Source organism: Typopeltis vanoorti, chromosome 20 (assembly GCF_054136105.1).
Source record: "Typopeltis vanoorti isolate ZY-2024b chromosome 20, IOZ_Tvanoo_1.0, whole genome shotgun sequence".
Taxonomy (NCBI): Eukaryota; Metazoa; Arthropoda; class Arachnida; order Uropygi; family Thelyphonidae; genus Typopeltis; species Typopeltis vanoorti.
Genome location: NC_143568.1, coordinates 99,362,935 through 99,382,504, shown reverse-complemented (window position 1 = coordinate 99,382,504; position 19,570 = coordinate 99,362,935). Strand labels below are relative to the sequence as shown.

General features: G+C 36.0%; 1 protein-coding gene across 3 annotated transcripts in view; it reads right to left on the bottom strand.

Moving 5' to 3' along the window:
• LOC150095705 (uncharacterized) overlaps window positions 1-19,570 on the bottom strand; it is a 338,480-nt gene that overhangs the window by 182,079 nt on the left and 136,831 nt on the right. For all 3 annotated transcript variants that reach the window (XM_090410275.1, XM_090410277.1, XM_090410278.1), the window contains exons 8-9: window positions 16,599-16,755; window positions 1,816-2,052 (exon numbers count right to left, since the gene is read on the bottom strand). In XM_090410275.1, the coding sequence (XP_090266401.1) occupies window positions 1,816-2,052; window positions 16,599-16,755 (394 nt within the window). The remainder of the gene's footprint in view (window positions 1-1,815; window positions 2,053-16,598; window positions 16,756-19,570) is intronic.

Below are 19,570 nucleotides of genomic sequence, written 5' to 3'. Positions count from 1 at the left end.
AGGCAAAAAAAGTGAGAGTATAGAAACATTTAAGTTACTTCAAGGGTTTTACAGGATTAATGCAGGAGAAATATCAGTTGGCTAGTTGGGAAGAGGGAGTTTGTCATCCCTAGACGTCAACCCATCCACACAATATGGTAGATATCTGGATGGGTTCGGGTCTCCCACGATGAGTCTTCAGACTCCATGGTGGTGCCTGTACAATAATAAAATCAGTACTTAATAAACCACATAATGCGTAATTCTTTATAAAGTGATAAATTATTAGAGTTGATTCATATTTTAGACAATTCAATTGTCCAAAAGTATTAAGTTTGGACAATTCAATAAGAAATATGCAAAGACAAGATTTATTATTCTTTCTTTTAGTGTTACACGGTGATCAGCATTCATTTTAGAAATTATGGACTTTACAACCGTGTTATAAATAACTATTTTAATTTTCCGACGTTTCGACCTTCATATTAAGGTGATCATCTACAGCATACACAAATATACAAGAACAAGCTGAGTTACATTTCACACAGTATGCTAAAGAAACAATGATTTGATCAATGGTTATTCTACTGGTATGACTTCTAGTGAAAATATATACATAAAATAAATAAAATTACAAATAAAATTAAAAAATTAATTTCTTACAGTAACAATGATGTCCTAATTTAACATGACAATTGTTATATTAGATTTAAGATTCGAGACTGTAGATAATCCAGAATCTTAAATGTAATATAACATTGTCATGTTAAATTAGGACATCATTGTTACTGTAAGAAAACTGTCTATATGAAAAAATGTTTCTCTGATGTTATCTTAAATAGAATATAGCTTTGATGAGTTTCTAATTAATTTTTTAATTTTATTTGTATTTTTTATTTATTTATTTTTTTTTAATTTTATATATATATTATAAAGAGAAACCAGAAAGAGAGAGACAGAGAAAGCTGGGAAAAATTTGTATCATGTCTAGAAAATGACATATACAAAATAAGACCCAGTGCGTACAAAATACTAAAACACATGATATAAAAGAAACTGCAAATATAAATTGTGAAATAGATGTAAAATAATTTTTGGATTACTTTACAGATCTTTGGATGGATAATACTGCCATCAAAAATAATTACACCAGAAACTTACAAAATACTTTAAATGATATGATAACAATGAAAGAATTAAAGGACAACCTAAATAAAATAAAAAATGGCAAATCAGCAGGAGAAGATGGGACAAACTCTGAACTGTATAAATTTGCTGGAAAAAAAAATTCAAAGATTACTAAAATTTTTAAATAAAATATATACAAATGGTATATATGGATTCTGGATTATCTACGGTCCAGAATCTTAAATCTAATATAACAATTGTCATGTTAAATTAGGACATCATTGTTACTGTAAGAAAACTGTCTATATGAAAGAATGTTTCTCTGATGTCATCTTAAATAGAATATAGCTTTGATGTAGTTTCTAATTAATGTTTTAATTTTATTTGCATTTTTTATTTAATTTTATTTTATATATATATATATATATATATATATATATATATATATTACATTATCACTAGAGGTCATACCAGTAGAATAACCGTTGATCAAATCATTGTCTCTTTAGCATACTGTGAGAAATGCAACTCAGTTTGTCCTTGTATATTTGTGTATATTCCAGATGATGACTTTAATATGAAGGTCGAAAAGTCGGGAAATTAAAATAGTTATTTATAACGCGGTTGTAAAGTCCATAATTTCTAAAATGAAAAAGATTTATTAACTATGTCTGAAAAATCAAACTGAGAAAATAATTTTAAACCCACCTTTATCTTTGTAGATAATTTTGGAGTCCATCCCATTAATAACAGTATCATTGTTTATGCTAGCTGTTTGTAAGATTTCAAGTATGTTCTTTCCTCCTTCACTGGTTTCCTGAGTAGGTGGATTTGCTGTTCCAAAAGGATGAGAATTCTGATTCATTGCAGGATTAATAGGAGTAAAATAACTGTCTGAACTAGTGGGTGGAGGAGATGGAAATAAATGTGGCTCACTGATTCCAGCTAAAAAATAATTAAGTTCATTCTTTTTTTTTAGTTTTTATAAAAAGAAAAATTATTCAAATATTGAGTTGTTTTTTTAATTTTAAAAAGATTTTTTAATTATTCACAATCCACACTGCATCAGCAATGCAGACCTTAACAAGTCTGTATTACTCGTAATATGGATGATTTTATTAAATATTAATAAAGGTTATAATTTTTAACAATGGAGAGAGAGAAGTTAGTCTGGTGAGTCTGAAGTTACTTAACAGATGATGGCTAGCTTCAAACTTCATGTGCAAGCACAAGTTTTGAAGAAACTGTCAAAATTATAGTTTAACATTTCTGAACATAAGACTGTTGTTCATCATCACCATGCAATATTCTTAAATAATATTATTGTTTAGCTAAGCTCCAACATGACCGAACCAATCCTAAAAGCTAATAAATCTACTAAATGTTAAAAATGTTTAAAATTTTAATTTTTCAAAGAAATACGTGGACATACCTGAACATCCCCGGGAGGAATTTTTTCACAAAGCACTTAAAATAAGGCCGAAAACCAGTGAAATAATAAATATATGATAAGCAAAGTGAAAAGTCCAAAATGACAGAATAAAAATAGGGTATGAAATGATGCAAATATGAACCAATAAACAAACGAATATGAAACAAAATTAAACGTTTATGGGTTTATATGTATGCATTCCATGTTTCTATGAATCAATATGAACATTCTTCCCTAAACTACTTGACATATCTAGAAGAGGGAAATCTGGTTAACAGGTGACCCACAACCCTCTCCCTCTTAGCAATCACTTTCTTATAGGCCTTATGTTTTCAACAGGTATCATAACCACTGTTCTACCAAAATGGCCACTAACATTCTTCCAGTTTTTGAAGTTGCAAAAAATGCTACTGGTCAGCATCTATGCACAGTCCAGTTCCAAATCTAATGAACAACTCGTCATTCCCTTTCACTTTTATACTTCTCTTTGGGACAGCCTCCCTCAATGTCTTTCTTAGAACCACACAATCTCCACACGTTCAAGAAATATATCAGAGCTTGATGAAAAGTATTCGTCTAAATGTCCAAGACAAGCAAGAATTTTTAGTTCACAAGTTAAAAAAAAAAAAAAATAATGAATGAGAACATGCTCAAGCATGTTCTCATTCATTATTTTTTCAATTCTTTTTTTCTCATTATTTTCTCACTCATTATTTTTTCAATTTCTCCAAATATAATTTCTTTATACTGATTCTAAACATGTAACCTAAATGTTTTTGCGTAATATGGATGATTTTATTAAATATTAATAAAGGTTATAATTTTTAACAATGGAGAGAGAGAAGTTAGTCTGGTGAGTCTGAAGTTACTTAACAGATGATGGCTAGCTTCAAACTTCATGTGCAAGCACAAGTTTTGAAGAAACTGTCAAAATTATAGTTTAACATTTCTGAACATAAGACTGTTGTTCATCATCACCAACATGTTTCGAGTTTTTACAAGTGTTTTTACCTTCAACATTTGTATATAATGGCAGAGAAGAAATTTACTTTTTCATAAGTGATACTATAGGAGTGAACTATAAGTATAAACTTATTAATAAATAAATGATCATGTATCACTGATAAATTCAGCTTTTTTCTTCATAGACTGATAACACTAATAAACAAGTAATTAGCATGTATGCTTCAACATTGGCAGTTACAAAAGGCCACACCATTACAAAAGCTTATAAAATGACCAGGTCTGACATTTAGCATGCAATATTAGGTGAATGGTACTCCAAACAGGATGATACTTAACTAGTGAGCCAGCTCAATAATTTATCAAGTCCTATATCAGGTTCCTTCATATTATCTAATTTCTGACACATAGCACTGATCGGCTATGGGGCTGAAACTTCTATTTGTAAAGTTGATAAAGCACAAGAATTCTTCAGGCATCCCTTATACCCAAAAACATGTCCATTAGGTTGTAAAAGCAGGTTTCATGATTCAACAATTAATGACAGGATCAATTTCTGTTATTGTTAACAATAATGGAAATTGGCCCTAGCTTGTGGATCCTAGTGCTTTCATGAAAATTCACAGATCTTCTGTATACATTACAGAAATGCATACTAAATTAGTTGCAGTTTCTAGCTGCAAATATAGATTCTCTTGAGACTGACAAGTGTCTCAAGGAGTATTATTCTTCTGCCAGACAGTCAATAACATCACTTCAGTATTTCATAGATATCTAGATCATACCTTAGCCTCAGCATTACTATCATTTGACATACTACACACAGTCACTCCAATTTTTCCTTTAACTGGAGTGGTGCCTCATGGATTTCCAAAGAACAATTACAGAAGTGTTGCCTTTTATTTATTTTATTTTTTTTGAAGTTTTATTAATAAAAATATAATAACAGGAGACAGAATAGTGACTGTGAAAGGGTGCATGGTGGCCATGGAGTGGGAATGGTGAACCAGGAAGGAGAGAGGATTGTGGACTTTGCAGTAGCGTTTGATCTGGCAATTGTGAACTCGTTTTTCTACAAGAGGGAAGAACATTTGATAACATTTAGGAGTGGTAACAACAGTTCACAAATTGACTACATTTTGATTAGAAGAAAACATCTTAAGAGTGTGACAAATTGTAAGGTAATTCCAACAGATCAAGTGGCACACCAACAGAGCAAGTGTGCGCAGACTTTAAAATAAGATCAAAGATAAGAACCTCTGGAAGCCATGGGATGAAGACAATTAAGTGGTTTCACTTAAAAGAAGAGTGTGAGGAATAGTTTTAGGGAGATGGTGTTAGAGAGGATTTCGGATGGATCGGAAAGTGAACAAGATTGGTGGAAACATAATTCAAAAGTAATCCTGAGCTGTGCAATCAAGGTACTTGGTAAGACACCTGGAATGATTAGAGAGCAGAAGGAGGGTTGGTGGTGGAATAATAATGTACAAGAAGCAGTGACAGCTAAGAGGAAGGCAAAAAAAGAAGTGGGATGAGTCAAGAGTGGAAGAGGTGTACAGAGAGAGAAAGCAAGAAGCCAAGACAGTTGTGGCACAGGCGAAGGTCATGGCATATCAAGATCTGTACGATCAATTAGAAACAAAGGAAGGACAGAAAAAAATTTACCACCTAGCAAAATATAGAAATAAAGCAGCAAAGGACATCTTGCATGTGAAGCAGATCAAAGACACTAAAGAAAGAGTATTATGGAGGGATGTGGACATAAGAAACAGATGGAGAATATAATTTAAGGGACTTTTGAATGCGGAAAATGCAAGGACTCACAGAGAAGATGGGCAGCCTTCTGAGGGGATGGTGCAGAACATCAGTAGAGTGGAAGTGAAGGGGGCCCATGAAGAGGATGAAGAATGGAAAATCGGTGGGCCCAGACATGATTCCAGTGAAGGCATGGAAGGCACTGGGGGAAGAGGGAATTGACTGCTGTGGGACCTGTTCATGAAAGTTTGCCAACAGGAAAATATACCCGAGGAATGGAGGGAGAGTATTCTTGTCCCCATCTACAAGGGTAAAGGGGATGCACAAGACTGTAAAAATTACAGAGGAATAAAGTTGATGTCCCACACAATGAAGATCCTAGAAAGGGTTCTTGATGGAAGATTGAGGAAGGAGGTGGAGATTGAAAGGAGCAATTTGGCTTCATGCCTCTCGAAACTTTTCCAACAGATGCTATCTTTGGGTTATGGCAGATGATGGAAAAGTTTCGAGAGAAACAGCAAGAGTTACATCTGACGTTTATTGATCTGGAGAAAGCATACGATAGAGTGCCAAGTCAAGAAGTCTGGAGGTGTCTGAGGGAGAAGAAGGTACCAGTGAAATATGTCAGGTTGGTGCAGGAGATGTACAGAAATGTGAAGACAAGAGTTCGGACCTGGCTTGCATCAAGGGTCTGCATTAAGTCTGTTTCTGTTTAATACTGTGATGGAGGTGGTGACGGAGGAGGGGAGAGAAGACACGCCTTGGACAATGTTGTATGCAGGTGACATACACCTTGCTGTGTGCAGATTCAAGAGAAGCAGCAGCAGCTAAACTGGATGAAAGTACTGGAAGAGAGAGGTAGGAGATTGAGCAGAAGTAAGACAGAGTATGTGTTGCAAAGTGGACAGGCAGCCAGGAGACAGATCTGGAGCTGGAAGGAAATGTCATCAGGAAGGTGAGGGACTTTAGATACTTAGATTCGACAGTGGAAGAAGATGGAAAGGCTGAGAAGGAAGTGGGATGCAGGATACAAGCGGGTTGGAGGAACTGGAGAGAGATGGCTGGAGTGCTATGCGATAAGAGGGTGTTGATCAATCTGAAAGGCAAAATCTATAGGACAGTAGTGAGGCCAGCTATGATGTATGCTATGAAAACTGTGGTCCTGAGGAAAAATAACATCAGCAGGAGGGAGGTAGTAGAGATGACAATGCTTAGGTGGATGTGCAGTGTGACCAGAAAGGATCGTCTGAGAAATGACTATGTGATGGGAACAGTGAAAGTTACGAACTTAGGAGCGAAGACACAGGAAGCACGGTTGAGATGGTTTGGTCATGTGATGAGGAAGGAGGATGAATGTGTGGGAAGAAAGGTCATGCAGATGAATGTGCAAGGAAAGAAGCATGGGCAGCTGAAGAAGAGATGGAGGGAGCTAGTAGAAGAGGACTTGAGGATGAAGAACTTGGATGTGGTGACAGCCCAAGACAGGAGGATGTGGAGGAGACTCATCATTAACAGCAACCCCACTTAAGTGGGACAAGCTGCAGAAGAAGAAGATAGTTTTATTAATATAAATATACTTACGGTTTATTTTTATTTAACAGAATGGTAATTGCTTCCACAAAGTAAAGCTATAATATTGCAGCATGTCTTTACACAAATGCCAAGATCATCAGAAACAAAAGGGGCAGAATTTGTTGCCCTTGGTGAATGTTTTGGCCTACAATTATTGGCATAGCAAAACCTGGCTATCAGAGTCAGATAGTAACTGGATTCTCAGTGTAGAAGGTATAATATTTCTAGGAAGTACAAAAGAAATAGAAGATTGGGGGGGGGGGGTTACTACCACTACTAACAATGTCAGATTTGGGTCCAGTTAAGGCAGAAACTCATGAAAGCAATAATAGTGTTCCATGTAGCATTGAGTCTGAAGCTATCTGGTAAGAAGAGAAATGCCATGACAAGCAAGTTACACTTAGCAAACAATACAGGTTTACTAAAGGAAGATAATGTTTTAGCAGTCTGTTCATATTTTATTCTAATGTTATGGATGGGATGGATACTGTTACTTTACTAAGGCATTTGATAGAATGCCAAAGGATATTCATAAACTGGAGAACATGGGATTGGAATATGAACTATTGACTTGGAAATGTGGGAAGCATTTTATTTAACATATTAAAAGAAAAACAAATATCAAATAATATCCTAAAAGATATAAGTATATATGAAAATAATCAAACATAAATAAGATTAAATCATGAGCTATCATATACGAGAGAGATAAACTAAGGAGTCTGACAGGGATGTACCCTCTCAGCAACTCTTTTTATTATTTACCTAAATTAAATAACAATAAAATGGAATAAAAATTTCCGTCCAGGTATTAAACTTTCTCCTACTGCGAACTTAAAAACACTCTCCTTTTTGCCGATGACCAAATAATAACATATTTTGAAGATAAATTACAGAAAGCTATTTTAAATCAAAATGAGATAGCCAAAGATTATGGTATGATAATATCAACAGAAAAATCAAAAACTATGGCCTTTAAAGGACAAGATCCAGTAAGAAATAAAATAGTAATAGATAAGATTTTAGAACAGGTGAATTCATTTAACTACCTAGGTTGCATGATTAACATATGAAAAAGATATAAACTTAAAAATTGCAAACATTTAAAAATACCAAGTGCGATCAACTCTATATTTAAACCAAACCTAGTTCAAAAACAAACCAGACTAAAAGTATACAATACATAAGCCCTAATGTATGCAAGTGAAATCTGGACAATAAAACAAAGATTAATAACAGCTGAAATGAAGTTTATGAGAAAAACTGCAAAGTATACTCTATTTGATCACAAAAGAAATTAAGAAATTATGAAAGAATTAAACCAGGCATCAGCAACAGAAAATATTAAAAAATATAAACATAAATGGATGGAATATGTTCAAAGAATGAAAACAGAAAGATTACCAAAACAAGCCTTAACCACCTTACCGGCCATTATGAATCAAATACGCATCCTCATACGCTTCGTATCCATCATATATTTCAACGTAATATCAATGGTATTACAATTTTAATAAGCACTTCGCATCCATGATAACCTTGACATCTATAGACGTCTTGGTCAGTAGCATGGTTAAAGCACAAGCCATTAGGAAAAAGAAAACCAGGACATCCTCTTAAAAGATTCAACGACGACTTCTTAGGTCAGAACAGACCACACTAAACTTAAATCCTTGATAGGCATCATGATGATGACTTCATACAAGATGTTCAATTGTTTGCTCATGATGCAAAGATAAGCAAGGCAATCAGCGATGCTACTGATATATAGCACTTACAGAATGATTTGAATAAGCTGTTAAAGGGTAAGTGATAATAGCTATCAATTCAATGTTAATAAATAGAGTTATGCACTCTGGTGTGATGAGATTTCATATAATATTGGTGAAATTATGAGTATGTTACAAGAAATTGAAGAGGCTAGGAATCTTGAAGCTATGGTGGATGGGAAACTAAGTTCAAAGGTCACATTGCCAAAATTGCAAATATTTATTCTTATGGCAAAAGGAACAGAACAGCTACAGGTCAATGTCCAGTCTGGAAAGCCAATCCAAGGCCTCACTGTCACCTTGTGGATGTCCTGTAGACCACCACCGTAAAATTGGTGCCTTGAGCAGTCGTTCACAATATGAGTAATCGCCTGAGCCATGAGAGAACAATCACAATAAGGGTGGTCTAACAGCCCTCGTTTATGTAGTAGGTAGCCACATCTGACTGGTTAGTTCTGACCTCGTTGACTGATGACAAATCTTCCTAGGAAGAGCAAAACCAGGCTGAAGGTCACAGGGATCTTCCACCAGAAAGCCATTTGTTGGAAGATTGTTGGACCAGTATTCTCTCCACATGTCAAGTGTTGATGGCAGGGCAGCTGAAGGGAGTTTGTCCATGGATCAGAAAGGCTTTCTAGATTTTAGGTGAAGACTAGATGGATTTATGAGAGTCTGGTGCAGAGACAGGAGTGGGTTGCTCATTGCTTTATGAGATTCTTTAATTGAGACTTGTCTTCTTCATATGTTTGGTGGAGCAATGTTAGATAGGACAGGCAGCCAGGAGAGAGGGTGCTTCTCACTGTCCCACTGATTATGCTCATGGTAGAGTTTAGCTGGGTGTCTATAATGTTAGTGTGTGCACTTCTTTCCCAGATAGGGGTACAATATTCTGCTGCAGAAAATGTGAGGCCTAGTGCAGACGACCTTAGGACTTCTGCACCACAACCCCAGGTTGTTCCAGCAAGCCTTGAAATGATAGTTTCTTGTTTTAATTTTGTTGGACAGGTTGGTGATGTGCCTTTTATAGGCTAGGCAAATTGCAAATACAACTCAGAGGATAACTGCGATGATGAAACGAAAATTGACATATTTGTTTCATTAGGAAGTTATTTTGCTCCTTCACAAAACCTTGATACCACACCTGGACTACTGTGCACAACATTTGATCTCATGGGTTTGGATGGAATAAAGAAGCTGTGGAAAGGATCCAAAGAAGAGTATCATAGAAGATATTGGGATTATGGAATGTGGATCTACCAGATTGAAAACATGTGGACTGTGGACACAGGTAAACAGGAAAAAGAGGGGGAGGGGATGGTATGATAGAGACCGATAAACTTTTGAAAGGGTGTGAAAAGATTATCAACTGATGAAATATTTTGTTATATGGGAGGTTAGGAGTGGACAGCAGTTCACCTGTAAAAGTTAATTTTGTGCATAGCTTAAAAGGGCAAGAACTAAATTTTTCTCTCGCATGCATGAGCGAGTAGAACAATTTGCCTGTTGAAAGAGTGAGTACCCAGTGTGAATGAGTTTAAGAGAGGGTATGATGCTGTACATTACTCACATGGTGTGGGTAATCAATGGTCCCCATGAGACCTTGACTCCCTGGATATCTCTGATGAAAATATTTAAGAAAAAGATCATGCAAATTCATAGGCTTAATATCTTCAAATGCAGTTTTACAAATGTAAATAGTTTTGAAAAATTTATAGGTGAATTTCGATTTCCCTACATATTGTAATTGCTAATAAGTACCTCCGATTAATTCACATCATGCTTTTATTTCCCCTAGTAAACTATGCTTCAGCACCATGAACATCTAGGTGATCAGAAATGCAGCCCAATAAAACAATAATTTATGAAAATGTTTTCTTATACATTAACAATTTAAACAGCTTAAACAATTTAAAATTCACAATGCACTGATAAAGTTGAAGAGAAGAGAAAATTCAATAAAACTGTCCAACCACAGTCAAGTGCTAATGAACAAACTGATAAAAACTTATGATATAATTAGAATTAAAGGCCTTAGCCAACAAAATACTGCACCACCTCTTACACTTATTCACTGTGAGCACTCTTACCACCCTCTCAAGCAATATAGTCCAAGCTCCTACCACTCCCCAAGCAAAAAACTTCTCATAGTCTTACATACACATTGTTTTGAAACTTCCTGGGATGGCTTCTTGTCCTCCTTCCTTCTGCTACATGCAAAATCTCTCCACTGTCAATCTGGTAAATATATCTTAACAGCTTAAATGTTCCAATCATATTACACCTGTCTCTTTCCACTAATTCATATATTACATGTCTCAGTCTATCTTCATAACATGCTCTGCAGCACTGTTATTTTTATTATTTACCTCTGCACTCTCTTTACAGTTACTTCCTTCCCTACAAATCTCTGTGACCAGATGTGAACACAATAATCCAGAGGTCTGGATCAAGGGTACTGTCACTCTTTTCTCTGCTGGTCAGAGCCCTCACTACTATAGCAATCCTTTTTTGTCCAATTAACTTGTACAAATTTCTATCCATATTATGATAGTTAAAACAGACTTGTGAAAGAACGTCACTCCAGAATTAACCTTTTCCTTAAATCGCCAAAAAAGTTAATGACAGTAAAGCTATTTTAATTGCAGAAACATAAAATACCTTGCTTAAATATAAAGAGCCAACAGGCCAAAATATGTTTTTACATTATGGAAAATACCAAGAATAGCGATCAGAACTTTACCAACCTTTGCAATGAGTTGCCCATGTTTGTACTATGCTCTAGGACTACTTGCATTAGCTCACGCTAGTATTCGCTGATACTTTTATAGTTTTTTTATACTATATTCGGCATGAAATTCTCTGATTCCAATCTTTGAGTTTCTTATTCGGTTTTAAAACAATGTGGGATCTAGTGTCCCCTTAATTTAAATAAAATTTACCTTGTTATCAGAGATTTTGTATTGCATGTGCTAGAATAGTGGTGCAGCAGCATTACAGAAACTAGAAACAATTTCTCCAAGAATGACAACTTTCACTATGATTGAAAAGTTATACCAATTTTGATGGGTGAAGTAACAGCTGATTCATATCTCCATCATTAATTCTATCATAAAGAACTTCTTGGCATGCTAATGATATAAAACTAAACTAAACAGGACATGCAATGACTGAAGCAGTTTACTCAATGCTTGAATGAAAATTAGTGGGCTATGTAGGTCATTCAGTACTTAAATAAGTACTCAAATAATGGTCACAAGCTAGACTGTATGCTCAGAATAAGCTTCCAAAAAGTTTCAGTACTTTGCTTGGCATCATCACATACTGTATATGAAATTTGTTTTCAAAGATCGCCTTGAACTAGGCTTTTCAATAGTACTGAATATAGTACTATTTAAACATTTTTCAGCAGACATAGAATTTCAATCAAAGCAAGCAACAATGAATACAAATGGCTTTGGAGTTGATTCTCTGATAATTAGTGAATCAGAAAGATCAATCCAATCTTACATGAAGAAACATGTAAAGAATCAGCTAAACAAGGATAATACTGAGCTGGTAAGTCGATATTCATCTTTCCAGGTGGAATATTATATGATCCAATTTCTCTCATGTCATTAGTGAGCTTGATGGTCTTCATTCTTTTTACAGCTTTAAATTTTGTGTGGAAGAAGAACAAACTGCAGGCTAAGATTTCTGTACAGCAAGAGGATTCATAAAAACTTGATTTGTGGATCCACTTTCAGTCTAACAGCCATGAACAAGTTGAAAGGTACCAGCTTCCTATCACATATACAAGCTTGGTCAGAATGACATGCGGCAGGAACAAAGATAGTGCTATGAAGAACTGGAAGAAAAATGTCAAAGTGGAGAGAAAGCATGGAAAATCAATTATAAAGAGGGAAATTTATAATTGAAAAAATCAAATTCTGCAAATACCCAGCATATAACCTGAACCCAAATACTGCATAGGGAATATGTGGGACTCATGCAGTCAATAACAAAGTTCATAGATCTTCCAGATCCATTACACAAATCTACACTGCCTCAGCACTAACTTTACTGATGTTTACTTCCACTTCCATTCTGCAAAACCTCATCTAATTTTCCTAACAAATTGAAATCTCAATCTTCTCAAACACTACTCATCTCTGCTTTCCCAACTACACACACACATTGATTCCTTTTGCCTGACAGGTGGGATTTGTGCATGTATTTGCTCTGGTATATCATGCCAAAGAATATCCTACATGGAATCTCCCAATTCTGAACTCCTCTGGCTAAGAATCACTACCTCATTCTGCCAAATTCATATCATGTCTTTACAACCACTCTGTGAACTCTTCAATTACCTTTCCCTAAATGTTGATTTTCTTCAAATTCACCTTTCCTAACAGCAAAGTCATCTTCCTCGGAGACCTCAATGTTCACAACACCAGCTGGCTGCCCTCTTTCAAATGCATAAATCAGGTAGAGAGGCCGAGACATTTGCAATCACAAACAATCTCACACAAATTGTTCATATAACCACCAAAATACCAGGCAAAACCAGTCCCCTGGATCTCTTCCTCACTAGCAATCCACCTAATTACATTGTGTATTGAGTTGTCTGTCTTCTAGGCAACTCAGACCACAATCTTGTGCATAATCTCTTACCCCCATGAAGCAATACATACATAACCACTCACATCCACAATCCACATGCTGCATACAGCATTAAAAAACCACAAAAAAGCCAAGCGGAATGATCTTTGCAACTTCTATGGCTCATTCCCTGGTCAGACTGTTTCCAGCCATGTGCAGAAAGAGCCATTGAAGTAATTCATTCTTATTGACCATGGAAACATTATTCCCTACTCTGACCTAAATTCCCATCTTCTATCTAAAATCGTGATTCTCCCACAGGTGTACCAAGGCTGTAACAAAAGAAGAGTCAAGCATACCACAGCTGGCTTGTATCCAAAACTCCATTTTCCTATACTGCTTACACAAAAAAAAAAGTCTAGAATAGTTGCAAGAAAAGAAGCAGGAAACTTGCATCCTACCCAAATGGTAGCCATGTCTTCTGGGCTTTAGCCAAAGCTGGAGCATAGAAAACATGGCTGTAACTTCTATCCAATACTATTCTCCATCACTATTACATCACCACCCACAGAAAAAGCCAACCTCTTGGCTTCTTATTTCTCCTCCACTTCTTGCACAGCTGATCATGGTAAATGTGACCCCAACCATTCCAAACACTCAATGCCACTCAAAAAGTTTGCTCAAATTGGCTACCAAAAAAGTCTCCTGGCCTGATGGCACTCCTACAATTGTTCTAAGTGCGTGCTTCAGAGTTAACCCTACTCTATGCCACCTATTTATGCTTCTTCCTCCACCAGTATCTATCTTACAATCTGGATTAGACCATATACAAATTATTCCTAAGATGGGTGACTAATCTTTACCTTCAAACTACCATCCAATTTCTCTATCACCTCAATTTTTTCTAAATGTAATGGAAAGAACTATCAACATGTAACTCCTATGCTTCCTTGAAGACTCATCTAATAAATGATCAATATGGATTCAGTCACTGCTGATACAGGGGATTAACCTACGTCACCCATCTCTGGACAAACACCATGGAAAGGTCGATAAATCTCAAGGGCTTGATATCTCCAAGGCTTTTGACTGAGTTTGAAAAGTGTGAACTTCTATTAAGTAAACCCCCATCATCTGGTCTGCCCCCTGATTTCTGCAACTGGATAAGCAGCTTTTGATTGGATGCTCAATTTGAGTGATGATGAATGGCTTCTTATTTTATAACTAAAACTGGGGTCCAACAAAGCAGTTCTTTTGCCCACCCTCTTACTTCTATATATAAACACAATCTACTCCAGCTAACTGCCAATCCAGTACATAGTTTTGCTGATGACAGCACACTGCACTCTTTTTCATTTGACAAACCTTGCAAAAGCTCAAATCACAACAACCTGTAGAACCTCTAACCTGTACTACCTTAAATTCTGCTCTTCAAACACAGTTCTGCATTATTTCCAAAAAAAAATAATAACTTTTTTCTTCTAATCTTAACCGGACAATATCCAAATCTTTATTCAACATGAGATTTAGCTTCTTGGGATAACTCTAACCTCAAATCTCTCTCTACACAAACATATCACAAATATTGCTTCCTATGCATTAAAAAAATTAGGCTCTCTTTTGCTTGAGATATTACTTTAACCCCAAACATCTAACCCTATACAAATCACAAATTTGCCTGACCGCTGAATATTGCTCTCAAATCTGAGGTGGTGGTGGTGCCGTAAGTGTACCCTAAAAATACCGGCTTCTATACAGAAAAGGGCAGTTAGAATGACTGATGACCTAATACACTAGTGTATTAGAATGATCTAATACACTCCACTCACTTTCACAGCATACATCTTCTATAAATCTATAACTCCTATGGCCACTGTTCATCAGAACTGGCATTAATAATTCTCCCACTCTCAAAGTTCAACTCTAAACCCACAGAACAAATTTCACTTCCTCTTTTCTACTGCTGCCCTCTGGAAATTCCACCATATGCCTCCTAAGGAATACAATCCACAACTTTAAGTTAAATGGGAAAAAGTTCCTTATTGCCGAACCACAGTACTAGTGTGCTGTGGGTTGACCAACCTCTCCTGGATTGGTTTTTCATAAAAGGAAAAAAAAAAAAAAAAAAAAAAAAAAAAGGTCAGTTCGTTTGCCTGATAATATTCCTTAGTAAGTATCAACAAAGATGATTTTAACAGCTGAAGAGAGAATCTTTAGTCACCTGTGGCATTACGATGAAGAAATGGATTTTCTTTTTATAAATGTCTTTGTGTTATTTTTCCTTTCAAGAATATATCTCCAAAGAATCACAAACAGAAATTAAGTGTGGAAGCAGATGAGCTTCTTTAAAAATTTAAATTTCCCAAAGGTTTATTGGGGAAAAAAAATTACTAAGCTGATGTCTTTCATTAGTGATAAGATGTTGAACCACTTAATATCAGACCTCAGTGATGGTATCATCCACAACCCTTACATTTTGCACATATTTCCCAATAGACTAAAAAGAAACCATGGGCTATGTTAACAAAAATCCCAATTTTTCCATTCTCTATATTTTATGCAGTTTTTGGCTTTATCTTGAACTGTCACACCTGCCATGATCAACAAAATTTCTATAACATCAATATTTCATTATGAGAAAACAAGCTATGCTTGTTAGAGAAAGGTAAAAGTTTTGGTATATCTTTTTATTCATTTTTTCTTATCTCCTCAGAATCACTAGACCTATTTTACGTGGCTCCTGATTTTGTATGGGAAATGGCACAAGCTTATGTATAAAAAAAAATTTGACTTCCTTATCAGCTTATTTCAATCTATGTTTGTCATATATATAAATGCTATATGAAATAGAAATGTGGGAAATTTCTTCTTTATTTCATATGAGTAATATCAAGATATTAAAATTAAGTGACTTTCGAGATGGACCACTACAGATAAAAGAAAAAATTTTTTGTTGGGGTATGTTATGTGGAACTTCAGAAATGACATAGGAAAAACAACGAATTGTTCAAGATGAGGTTGTGAAAACTTGAAACCAATGTTTATTAAAACAAAAATATTAACAATAACTATTGGGCATGCAAATGCTGAGTAACATAATTTATTCTGAGATATGATACTACTTAGGCTATGCTGTATTACCTTTCTGAGAAAATAATTATAATTAAGTTACATTTACAACATTTTATGGATTGGATTGTCATAAAAATAAAATGATAAAATTCGCAATGATATTTACAATTGCTAGCAAAACTAACTTCATAAAATAGCACACAACTACATGGAGAGGAAAAAATTTTAAATTTGCAACAAAAATTTCATTTGCGAATGTGTGCATATGTACACCACATGCATGTGCAAATAAAGGGACAATGTTTGAATACTTTTCTAAGAAAATCATCAAAAATGAACTTTTTTACCATTTAACACATGAGCAATTAGCTCATCTTGAAGTGAAGATCTTCGGCTATTTTCACCAGAACCTGGCATCCCCAACACAGGACTTTCTCGTTTAAACCACTGGCTGAAACGACTACATCCAATTTCATGACTTGCTCTATCTGGTGGTGTTCCATTCTGAAATAACAGAACATTTATTTATACTGATAATGAAAATTCCATTATTAATTCGAGCATGAGAAGACATTAAGTACTTAAGACTTTCAAATTAATGTATATTTTTAAAATTCTTTTTCCTTTTTACAACAATACTGATCATTCAAAAGTAATGCTTATCTTAAAGCCTCTACCCAAAGAAATAACCCAGTGAATTAAGTCAATGTGTGGAAATAGAGATTTCAAACTATTTCTCAATAATTGCCCTTCTTTTAAACACATTGTCATTCCTGTGTAGCAAGTGTAGTGTAGAAATTCAGGTGGTTTGGGTAACTTTTCTTAATTTCCTTTAATCTCTTCATTTCTATTCATTATTGTAACCACAGAAATGAAATAAGCCCATAGAATATCATCACCACCACACTCCAATGGCCATTGCTCCCAATAGTGCTTAATGGTATAAACACACCAAGAGAAGAAAAAAAAAACTATTTCTACCCAGCATCTGTAGAGCACAATTACAAATGTGACAAGCACACAGCACTCAACTGTTATAATTTGTGCTCTAGATAAAAAACCAGAAAAATATTAGTAATTTCATTCTCATAGACAGGCTTATACGTTGGTTATGCATTATTAAACCACTTAAGGAATTGAACAACGTAGTTAAGGATATAAATTAAATTAAACTTTAATAAATATTTTCTGATATTTCGGCAACGTCACGTTGCCATCTTCTAAAGGAACTTACAAAAAATGTAACGTGCACGTAGGCACTACAACACAGAAACTGGGAATGAAGAGATGAAGCTATTGTTCTCCTAACAGTCCTAATGGTGCCCTCTAGTGGGCTAAGTAGGTGTTCTTGGCTGTTGGGCTGAAGGTCTGCTGATGTAGGCCTCCCAAATTTGGGGCAGTCGCATACAACCAAATTTGTTGAGGTTTGTAGAATTTCTTAGGGCTGAGGCTGATTCCATAAAGAGTCTTTCAAATTTGTATTTGCTACGGTGTATCACTGTAGCTTTCTTCCACCGTATTTTGTGGCGTGTATCCAGAGCATGGTCCGCAAGCCCAGAATGACTGTATTTGTGAAAACGGATGTAGTCCTTTTTTCCCGAAATTCTGATATTCGCTGTCCTGCTTGTTTGGCCAAAGTAAGACAGTTTACAACTGCAAGGGACCTGGTATACACCAGGCAGGTCTAGGGGAAGTGGTTGGTCTTTAGTGGAGCGGATAAGGGATGCCAATTTTCTGTAAGGTTTGTAACAGGAGGTCAGGTCATGTTTTTTTAAGATTTTGGTAATCTTTTCCGAGGTGCCTCGGATGTAGGGAATGGTGATGGACTTAGAGTAATCCTTGTTGTGGAGGGGGGAGGGGATCTGTGGTTTGTAGGTTCTAATATTTTTTGGATTTTGGGGGGGGGGGGGGGGGGGGGGGTAGCCATTGGCTGAGAAAGTGTTGAGGATGTGATTTAGTTCAGTGTTTAGGGCCAAGTCGTTTGAACAGATTAGTTTAGCCCTGTTGTATAGTGTTTTCACTACTCCATATTGTTGTGAGGGGGGGGGGGGGGAATTGCTGGTGAATGTATCTGCCTGTATGGGTGGGTTTTCTGTAAACTGAGAAAACCAAGGTTCCATTAGGATGGCGGGTGACTAGTGTGTCTAGGAAAGGGAGGCTGTTGTTTTCCTCTTTTTCCAGAGTGAATTTGATTCTGGGGTGTTGGTTGTTTAAGTGTGTTAAGAAGGAGAGAAGTGTTTCAGAGCCATGTGGCCAAATAGCGAACACATCATCAACGTAGCGAAGCCATATGGTTGGTTTTTGTGGGGCAGAGGCTAAGGCTTTTTCTTCAAAGGTCTCCATAAAGAAATTGGCCAAGGGTGGAGAGAGTGGTGAACCCATGGCTGTCCCCTCTATTTGTTTAGAATTTTCCTTGCCAAACGAAATAGCCTGAGTTCATTGTGAACTGAAATAAGGCTGAGATATCGGGAGAAAATTTAGCTTGGATTAGCTAAATTTTCTCTAAAGTTTCCTTGAGTGGAACATTTGTAAATAAAGAGGAGACATCAAAGCTGACCATTATGTCAGTATGTTGGAGTGTAAGGTTTTCTATGCTGGCTTTGAAATGGGCTGAGTTTTTTTATGTATGATGGTGTGTTGCCAGTATAGTGTGCGAGCTCTTTGGCCAATTGTTTAGCTAATTTGTATGTGGGGGAATCAATGCCATCCACTATGGGACGTAATGGCACATTTTCTTTGTGTATTTTTGGGAGTCCGTAAATACGGGGGGGGGGGGGGGGGGTATCGAGTTAAACGGCTTTAATCTGTTGGCAACTTCTACAGGCCAAGAAGTGACTCTCTTAAGGAGCCTGTGAAGTTTTCTAATTTGAGAGTTGGTGGGATTGTAATTGATAGGGAGGTAAGTGGCCCGATCTAATAGAAGAGCATTCAGCTTACCTGTGTAGTCCTTTTGGTAAAGTACTACAGTTGCATTTCCCTTATCTGCTTTGGTGATAACTAATTCTTTATTATTCTTCATTTCCTGTAGAGCTTTATATTCCTTGTTGGATATGTTGGTTTTTGGTGGTCTTGCTTTGGAAAGGACACAGGCTACATCCAGTCTTACACTGTTGGCGACTTGATGTGGAAGGTGGCGGATTCCGCATTCGATCTGGATCATAATATCCTCACTAGGTGTTTTATTGGGAGCAATGGCAAAGTTGTGTCCACGTGACAGCACGTTGTTACGTGGACACAACTTCGCCATTGCTCAAAGGAACAAAGTTGGATTCAAATTCTATTTTTCCAGGAGTTATATTCCTTAGTCCATATATGATAT